This window comes from Gobio gobio (genome assembly GCF_949357685.1).
Source record: "Gobio gobio genome assembly, chromosome: 11".
NCBI lineage: Eukaryota > Metazoa > Chordata > Actinopteri > Cypriniformes > Gobionidae > Gobio > Gobio gobio.
Window position 1 is genome coordinate 23,463,964 of NC_137104.1, and position 10,844 is coordinate 23,474,807.

Consider the following 10,844-nt stretch of genomic DNA (forward strand, 5'->3'; position numbering starts at 1 on the left):
TTTTAACAATTTCAGAAAAGACATAAAAGAGTCAAATTCCACTATAAACCCCTTAAAGCTTGGGAATGAATTTGTGTATGTATGTAAAATTTTGCCAGCAGTATAAATAAATGAACAATGTATTCAAGACCTTTGTCAACATTGTTTTCATAATATACAATAATATCCATGTATTTAGTCCTTTACTGGAGAAGGATTTGTAAAATGTGTATGTAAACAATGAAACAAACCAACAAAAAAAGAAGAAGAATAAAATGGAGTGAATGAATGGATGGTCGTTTTATAGATATTGCACTGATAAAGAGCAAGCTGATTGATTCTTGCTGCATTGAATAATTTAGAGATGAGCATAACTAGAAAAAAAATTATTTCCATAACTTTTTAAAATTAGGATCTTAAAATTAATGTAAGATTATTTAAAATGTGCAGTTTTGTAGTCTTAAATCCATGCTATTGTATTTCTAATCACTGTCAAAAACATTTTTATCTATATCTTTAAAACAGTATTTTATTTGGATAGACCACCTTGTTTGGCAATAATGTGATCGGTTTAAGAGGTCAAACCTGAGCTTATGTAAGGAGTTCAGAGACAATCAGTTGTCTATTAACACAGTATTACGTTCTTGGCACAGATTCATGAAAAGACATGCACTGTTGGGATGAGCCAAACATTACTCATCCTCTTTATCTTTATCAAAAATGGTGTGGGTCCTGGTTTAATGTTACTGTCTGCTGCACTGTGTGTGTCCAGATCTTTGCTGGTGGGGTGCAAATGTCTGGAAGTAATTTTGCTGATCTTAATCACATCCAATGTCTCAATGACTACCACATTTTGGGAGGCTGAGATAGTAAAGGTGTCTTTAACTACTATGTACTTACAATTGTTTGGTCCTGTATTGGTTTGGTACTGGTTTGGTACTGGTACTGGTAATGTGGTATTGTAAGTATACTGTATAGTAGCCTAAAGCACTTAATATAAAGATGGTCTATAAAGAGTAGCCTGTTAAGAAAGGATGTTGAATGAGATATAGAGAGAAGCCTAGAGCAAGAGAGAGTTGAGAAAGCATCTGATGTGGGTGGTTTGGATGACCACTCTTACCCCCTCAAGCCTTCATAGTCATTTCCCGTTCCCATCCTGGCCATCATTTATGTCATAAGCTTCCTACTGAAAACACTCCAAATCAATACAAAAAAAACTAAACAACAGACACCTGTACCAGTCATATAGCCTAACTGCTCTTGAGAATATCGTTATAGCAAACATGTAGGCTACTGGATAAGTAGCCTAAAAGTGATTTTGATCCTGATAGAGAGAGGGTTGGGGGTAATACAAACAAATGCAGCCACGTGGGAGTGACACAGAGCATCTGAATCAGTGTGATGTAACTAATGAGAGAGTAGGAGGAGAGGACAGACCCCCACCGCTGCTTTTCACAGCAGGAGGGAACGTGCTTTCAGTCTGTGCCATTAAAGGTGAACTATGTAGGATTTTTGCAGTAAAATATCCAGAAACCACTAGGCCAGTGTTATATATTTTGTTCAGTTGAGTACTTAGAATATCCCAAATGTTTTCAACTATTTGTAAATCGTGAGAAAATTGCTATTTTAACCAAGGAGCCGGGACGTGTGAGCTATGCGTGTGAGGGAGTCGCCTGTCGATTGCGTCATATCTGCGTCACCCTCGGTCTCCGGTTTTATTCAGTGAAACGCTTTACTCTCACAGCAGTGTGAACAAGTGTCATAGCAGCCGCCGAGCGAACGTCATAACTTCCTTTTCAACACACTCAGATATGTCTAATACGATAAACAGAGCTGCGTTACCTCATATACTCATGACTGGAAAAGAGGAAGTGCCGCCGGCAACCGTGTCATAATAAAAGTCCCGCCAGCGACTATGCCATAATAACAGTCCCGCTCTTCAATCGCTCCTGCGGCCTTGCTCAGCTCCACAACACTCGCTCCTGCTCTGCTTCACTACAGTAATGTTAATAATCGCATCCATGAACATGATTTCTGCCCGAGTCCTATCCTGACTGTTTCCCACCGGCTGTGAGGTGAAGACCACATGTCCCGAGATTCTGCGCTCAAACGTGGCGTCATCAAACTACGCCTTTGTTTTGAACAGGCGACCTCTAGTGGACGGAAAAGTTACATAGTGTAGCTTTAAACACACATACATTACAAACTACAATAAGAATAATGCATAAGCATGTGATCAACATTAAAACATTATTAGCAGTTTTAAATTCAGTTTAAACTCTTTTAGTTTGGGCATTTTTGTGCAGTTCATGAATTAAGAAGGTCTACATTTTCACACTTAGCAATGTTTATGTTTTATCATTTCACACGTACAAAACCGTCTCAGTCACTCAGTTCTTTCAAAGTATTTGAGTACTTAAACTATTTTGTTGCCACTATTTGGTTTAGGGTTTATGTGTCTTATTTCCTCGTCAGAAAGCTGCTGTTTAATAAAACGATTACATGTTTCCGGTTGTAAATGTTAAGTTTTGTTTCCCTCTAGTGGTGAGATGCAGGATGCAAGATGCAAGAAACGGCAAAGCACAATGAGTGATCCAATAAGCATTTTTTTTTAATTTTTATTATTATTATTTTATTTCAGTCTATGGACGACACACCCAAAATTAATATTAAACGGCGTTGAATTGATTGACAAAAAATGCAATAACAAACTTATTTGTACTATTTTTCAAAAACAAAATAGCATTTTTTTTGGAACTCTATTGTTAATAATATTAATTGGAAGACAAATTGGTTAATCCCCTTTAAATGTTGTATTAATAATAAAACTAAAGAAAGATTTTTTTTACATTTTGCATACCATCTACCCTGTTAAATATTTAATTTCAAGATACTCTGATATTGATGATTTATGCTCTTTTTGTAAAATCGAGAAAGGTTTGTTGACGCACAAGTTTTTGGAAGGAATTGGCAGAATGTATCTTTAATTTAGTAAAGATTAAATACTATTTTACATTAAAGGATAGTATTGTATATTATGAAAACAATGTTGACAAAGGTCTTGAATACATTGTTAATTTATTTATACTGCTGGCAAAATGTTACATACATACACAAATTCATCCCCAAGCTTTAAGTGGTTTATAGTGGAATGTGACTCTTTTATGTCTTTTCTGAAATTGTTAAAAAAAAAAGTAACATGATTAAAATATTATGATACAATTTTCGGATCCCCTGCCACCAATTGATGCCACACATTGTTTTGTACTACTGTATGTTATGCTATGTTTGTTACTTGTTCTCTCCTCAATTAAAAAAATGAATAAAATAAAAAATACAGTCTATGGATTCAACACCAGCACAGATTAATCATTGATTGGCTTCAAATAAGAGCATTGACGCTAGCCAGAAAGTTCAAGAAACTTTTGAGTCGACTGAGCTTTTACTGACGTTGTATAAAATGGATGAGATCCCAAATAATGGACAAGGAAAAATCTGAATAAATCATTATTTATTTCAAAAATTAGATTCACAGCTCCATCATGTCAACATTCAATAACCCCAGTGATGCATAGCATTAACATTTTAGGAAGTTTCAAAATATGTTAAAAGAAGAAAAAAAAGTCCATAGGTCACATATACATACATTATTTTAAGAAATCTGCATTACAGCACAGTGTCAGTGATATAGTTTGTATTCAGTTATAAGATAAATTATGCAATAACTGAAATTATTTCATAATTTCCCAAAAACTTTTTGGTCGAGGAAAAAAAAAAATCTCTTTGAAATGAGTTTGGTAACAAATAGCAGAGTTTCACAACTGCTTGAAACGGATACAGATTTAGAAAGAATTTGGATCGAGAAATGAATTTAACCGTATTTAAATAGAGCAGTGTCATTGTACAATAGTGTTTGATAAGCACAGTTTATGACACCAAAGGATTGCAAATGTTTCAAGCTCTGTAATTTAGGGTCAATCTTATGAACACTATTCAAAATAGCAGAGACATTTTTAACCCCGAAATCTGAAGAAAAAAGGTCAAGGTAAAAAATAAAATTTCTTTAGATTTGTAAAGGTCATGGTAGTATTTATTGTACTATATTTCATTTATGCAAAATTTTCATTGATTTTGGGAAGAAAACCCTGACATTTCTTCATGTGATTCACCCTCAAGAGAATGGTATGATTCTGAACAGCAAGCATAGTAAGTGTACCATTTGTAGTTCTGTGCTTTTACTACACTAGAACACACCATACGGAAAACTACACCATTATATGGCGACAAACTAGGACATTTTCAGACTTGCATTACTTTAACAGACTTTAATAACTTTTAAAAAAGGCTTTTTGTTTGTTTGTTTTAATCAGATTAGGACAAATCTGGTTTTAAGTTTTTCCTCACATAGAAAAACGGCTTTGAATGTGTAATTAACATTCTTCTTTTCCCTATCAACACAACCTCAAGAGAGGTTCTCTGTAGAAACAAAGCGACAGGATATGTAGTTCTGAAGTGTCACTCAGGGCTTGAGTTTGAGCCAGGGGTGAACTATAGTGAGAATGGACAGGATAGAGGACGTGAGGCCGCATGCCCCCACAAAGCCCGACCCTGTGGGGTACAAACCCAGCCGGTCCAGCGGTATGAACACGTCGCACAGGTTCTTCAGAAGGTCCAGGAGCAGCGGAGGGTTGTTGCGCAGAACAGTGATCAAGAGACAGAACTGCTTGTTGAGCCTGGCCGAGAGCACCGGGAGGGGCGGGAGTGGAGGCAACACTGAGGATGGAGACGGGGTTAAAGAGAACTCTCCGTTTTCGGTGGTCGGCGTGAGGGAAGACGGACTGGAGTTAGAGCTTTTAGCTGAACTGCTCCGGGACTCTCTCTCCATCAGCAGACGGATTTCATACGCGTCTCGGGTTAAATTGAGGATGAGTGCAAACAAATAATATCTGTTTATAGGGAGGGAGAGAAAGTCAGGTTATAAAATTTTGCACTGTGTTCAAAATAATAAAATATATGCAACCATCGCCATATATTTTAGTAAAACATTTTAGTGCATAAAAAAAACATACTTGACGGGTGATGCAAATTCATTCACAAGGTACAATTTGTTTTCAAATGTAAAAATGTTGTAGTGTTTAATGTAATGCATAATTTAATGTGTGTGTGTGTGTGTGTGTATTATTATTGTTAAATAAAACTAAAAGCAAAAATACATTGCTGTTGATTTAAATAAATAAAAAATTACCAAAATAAGTGAACCAAGGCAACATTTCTTGTTTTCATTTAGGTATTAAAACTAAAACACTGAAATAAAAATGAATAAAAACTATATAGACATACTTTAAAAAATAAGAAAAACTAATAAGAAAAAGACACACAACATACAACAAATTGACTCAAATTTAACTAAAATTAAAACAAAAAAAGAATCTAAATCTAAAAATTATACTAAAAATTAACCATAACAGTATCTCAATACTAAAATAACATTATACACTAAAATAACACATATATATGTATATTGCATATTGCAAAGAAAACAAATGAAACTAGCACTCACCTAAATGACCTCTGACTCCATTTGTTTTGGTCCAGTTTGGGCAGTAGTCCTGTTTTGCCGGCCCACAGTACATTATCACAGGCAAAATACATTGCTCTGTTGAGATGGGCCACTGTGATGCAGAGACGCAGCACGCAGTCGGACAGATGTATGGTGCGTTTCGCTGCTTCTAGAGCTTCAGCAGAGTTCCCTAAACGCATCACTGAGACAAACACACAGACAGACTGTATCAATCAAACACTGAGCCTTATTAACATAAATAGATTCTGTGAGTGAAAAGAGATTAGCCAACAGGGGCCACTTTATGGAACCGCTTTATTAATGTTAGTATTAATAGGCATAATCATTCTAAATTAACCCGCAGAGACCCTCTAACATCTTTAGGAAGATATTAGCTATATTTCATTTAAGGAAAAATTGCATTGGGATTTAATGTTAAAAAAAAAATGCTGCAAAATTGCAATGCTTGGCATTTAGGGTTGTAAAATTCCATTGATACACTAAATGAAAGTTTTTAATTTAATGCACAATTCAGCACATGGGCTCAAATATATGGATGATCAAAATTTCAGGGCATGCAAGCCATCACTAGACACACACACAAACTCATGTCTGGTTCGCTATCTTTGTGGGGACTCTCCATAGACGTTATGGTTTTTATACTGTACAAACTGTATATTCTATCCATTTACACTAACCTTACCCATCACACAAAACTTTCTGCATTTTTACATTCATAATAAAATCATTCTGTATGATGTATAAGCTTGTTTTCTCATGGGGGCCTCCATTTAGGTCTCCCCGGTGACATGAGTCCCCATGAGTCAGTGTGCATTCAGGTTGAAGTCCCCACCGGGATAGAAAAACCAGAACACACACACATACACATACATACATACATACATACAAACAATCAATTACTGTAATATTTCAGAGTGTCAGCTACCGTTATATGTAGTTTTTACCCAAATTTTGTGAACATTTGGTATTATTTAAATGCCTTTTACAAACGTTGCAATTCTGCAATGCTGTGTCTCTCAGGGTTAATAATTATGCTATTAATTATATTTTTCTGCAAACTTGCATTGGACTTTCTCTTATGAAAACCGATTGAACTGAATTTCTTTACATTGCTATTCAGAAAATTCCACCCCTGCCATTTCAATCCAGCATCCTGTCAATTCAAATTCTCTTATCAAAACCAAAAAGAGAATCAAAAGAGAGCCAGTTGTAGGCAAACCCCGATTCTTCTGACCACTGCCTTTGGCAGAAGAGCGCAAACCTACATTTTCTTGTCAGGCTCATGTGAGCTTCCAGCTGTTTAATGGTGCTGAGCAGCTCTGCTCTCGCTCCTCCTCTCTGCAGCGTGTAACCCAGCAGCGTGCAGGCGTACTGGGCAGCCCTGTTCAGACACAATCAATTATTGAAAATGAGCATTTGTACTGCACCAACATTCATTTTGGACAGTTATATCCTTACAAATGTCTGAATATCTTTGCATTACATCAGGGGTTTTCAAACTTTTTGATACAACGGGACCCTAAATATGATGTTCCCTTTGCAAGGGAGCCTATTATAAACTATACACATACAGTTCAGCTCATAAGTAGTCCTGAACAAGCGGTTTTACCCAAGTTGACAAAGTCCACAAGTCTTAATGCATATTCTGCAAGGGGTAAACTTATGAGCAGAACTGGAAATGTATATATAAAAACAAAATGGTAGAAATATATGTAAAATACGGTCTGGAAAAATACTTTTGATAATTTGACACTGTATCCTTTTTTGCCCCCCAGACATATAAACCTGAAGAGAAACATACAAATATAATAAACTAAAGAGCCATAAATCTCAGCATTAAAAACCAGTCATTAGAAATCTGCAATAAAGTCACAGCCTGTTTGTTTATTTTGTAATAATTATTTGGTTTTAGGTAACACTTTATTTTACAGTGTCCTTTCAACATATGTTATACATATGCATAATTAATAACATTCAACTAACCCTAAACCAAACCCTAATCCTAACCCAATAGTAAGTACATGTCGTTAATTAATATTACTCAGTACTTAAAGGGATAGTTCACCCAAAAACTAAAAGCCATCCTAGGTGTTTATGACATCATTCTTTCAGACGCATACAATCGAAGTTATATTTAAAAATATCCTGGCTCTTCCAAGCTTTACAATGGCAGCCCAAAATTTGAAGCCCAAAAAAGTGCATCCATCCATTATAAAAGTAATCCACACGGCTCCAGGAGGTTAATACAGGCCTTCTGAAGTGATTCGATGCGTTTGTGTAAGAAAAATTTCCATATTTAAAACTTTATAAAGTAAAATATCTAGCTTCTGCCAGACCGCCTTCCATATTCAACTTACGAAGAAAGCATAACTGGCGAGACCTATGACATTGGATGTATCGTAAGCATTTTGAACTGCGAGAGGCATTACACTTTCTTTGTAAGTGAAGAATGTCATATTGGCTTAAAGGGAGTTTACTCACCCCCATGTCATCCAAGATGTCCATGTCTTTCTTTCTGGGTTCAGGTTTTGGATGAAAACAGTCCAGGGTTTTTCTCCATATAATGGACTTCAGTGGGACTGAAATTATTTTACCTCTTAACAGAGGAACGCGATCGTCTCTGAGCTCCGCCATTACGTCCGGAGAGTGAGGTCAAATTAGATTGTGGTTATAGATATATCGATAGTAGATGCCTCATTCTACTGATTCGTGCAGTCGCTAATGAGGCATCTACGTATACATCTATGACCACGGTCAAATTTGACCTCACTCTCCGGAAGTAATGGCGGAGCTCAGAGATGATCGCGTTCCTCTGTTAAGAGGTAAAATAATAGCATAAATACTGCTCGGTTTCTCGCAGAAACTGATCGTTTCGCTAGATATGACCCTTATTCATTGTCTGGTATCGTTTAAAGCCCTTTGAAGCTGCACTGAAACTGTCATTTGGACCTTGAACCGTTTGGGTCCCACTGAAGTCCATTATATGGAGAAAAACCCTGGACTGTTTTCATCCAAAACCTTAATTTCTTTTCGACTGCAGAAAGAAAGACATGGACATCTTGGATGACATGGGGGTGAGTAAATTATCAGCAAAAGTTTATTTAAAAGTGAATTAATCCTTTAAGGCAAGTAAATCATGGGGACATTTTCTTTTTTGGGTGAACTATCCCTTTAAATGTATAATTACACTGTAAGGAAACCTAAAATAAAGTGTAACCTGGTTTTATTTGTATTACAACGTTTTCACTGAACCCCTTGGGGCCCAGACCCCAGTTTGAAAACCCCTGTGTTAGAATGACAAAGAAACCATAACAAGTGGATCTGCGCTCAAATACCTGGTTGTTTGGTGATATTGACTTTCTTTCTTTGTAAAAATTGCTTTAATAGTATAATTATAAACAAAAGTATAAAAGGTGGTAATTTTGACATGGTACTTAATGAGTTGTATATCTAAACCATAAACCATATTTACATGGTACTCAGAAGCACTTCATTAAATACCATGACCATGTGAATATCACTGTGATTTGTTGTTAGTATTACTAATTGTGAGGTAACTTGATAAAAAACTGTATTTTACTATAGACTCCAACTTCCAATGCGGCACTTTCAAGTCTCTAAACAGGTTGCAAAGCTCGTGCAGTCTGTCAAGGAAACATGTGGTTCATGTAACTTAGTGGTAGTGCTGTAAACATGCATGCAGTGAGTGTGTGTTTGTTTGTGTACCTGAACATGCGTTCTTTGGCTTGACTCTGGGCGCTGAATCTCACCCATGACTCCATCGTACACACACTGGGCCTGTGCGTCCTTCACGCGCGTACTCACTGATATCCAAGGCGCCAGATACAGGTTAGCCAAGCTGACCGTGAAGATCCTTGATGTTTTCAGACAATGCGTACTCTCGAGTGCAGTCTGGTGCTGGAATTATGTGGCATACTTGCTCTGTTGCACTTGATGTTTTTGTCGCTTTGACAGTTCATCTGTGAACGGCAGCTGAAGAGGGACACGCCGTTCGCGTTTGGATAAATTGAAATCGCATTATGCACTTGTCCTTGAATAACACGGCGAGCTACATTTTGACAAATGTGTTTGACATACAGACATGGCAAGAAATTCTTCTATTTATTTTGCATGAAACTAGATAACTTCTATATGTAACGTCTACAAAAGTTTTAATATGTAACGACAACAAAAGCTTTATGAACTTACTGTCAGTTTCTGGCGACTAACAATTAGCCACCAGGGGTCGCCAAGATTAAAATATAGATTTAATATTACAGATCCGAAATATAACATAATAATAATAATAATCAGATTACTCAATAGATTGGTAAAGTGAATTTTATTTGAGAATCTCAGATGACAATAAATAAAGGTAAATATAGTAAACCCATTCTGATTAAAAATAAAATCTAATAATAAGACAAATAATGACATGAATTTGCATGAAATGCCTAAATGAACAGACATACCATTCAAAGTTAATGCGTAGTAAGTGCACAGCATGTGTACAAGGAAATCCAGATAAAGATTTACCTTCCTAAGCCACATTAAGGTGTTTAATTTCCGACATTGACTACAGAAACCACTGGAATAAAAATTACCCTGTGTAAAAAGGAAACAATTTTGCTTTCCGTCGTAATCAAGTTGGCAAGTCTGTTAATGTGCTTAAAGGTGGACCTGAATATTGCTCAGCAAGATTTCACAAAGTCATTCATACAGTGTATTTCGCAGCTATTTCATACAGCTCAGTTTCCATCAAACGCAGCCTAATTGACTGAATCTCACAAAACCTTCAAGAACATGTCCAAGTCATATTTCAGATAATAAATTAGATTTTGATTCAAGAGATTATGGCTTTTTAGGAGCATTTTTGCACTGTGGCATTATTTTCATGACAATGCATATCCACCCTTAAATTTGCATTACCATAATGCAACAACAACAAAAAATCATTCTCATTACTTTAATATAAAAAACATATATTTAAATAGAGCAATGAGAATCTCCACTGATAATAATGAGAATTATAAACTCAAAAGAAAAAACATCCCAGCACATTACGTTAATGAGAATTTGGAGGGGAAATGTGCTGCCAATTCCAATATATATATATATATATATATATATATATATATATATATACATATATATATATATATATATATATATATATATATATATATATATATATATATATATATATATATATATATACATATATATATATACATATATATATATATATATATATATATATATATATATATATATATATATATAT

The 10,844-nt window shown here is 35.5% G+C and overlaps 1 protein-coding gene across 1 annotated transcript; it reads right to left on the reverse strand.

Annotated features, from left to right (window-relative positions):
- Positions 1-3,473: 3,473 nt before the first annotated feature.
- Positions 3,474-9,794, reverse strand: pex11b (peroxisomal biogenesis factor 11 beta). Its single transcript, XM_079829417.1, has 4 exons — positions 9,287-9,794; positions 6,826-6,941; positions 5,540-5,741; positions 3,474-4,925 (listed from the first exon to the last, which is right to left on the reverse strand). The coding sequence occupies exons 1-4, from the start codon at positions 9,340-9,342 to the stop codon at positions 4,499-4,501; spliced, it is 801 nt and encodes a 266-aa protein (XP_079685543.1). The 5' UTR covers positions 9,343-9,794; the 3' UTR covers positions 3,474-4,498.
- Between the last annotated feature and the right edge of the window lie 1,050 nt (positions 9,795-10,844).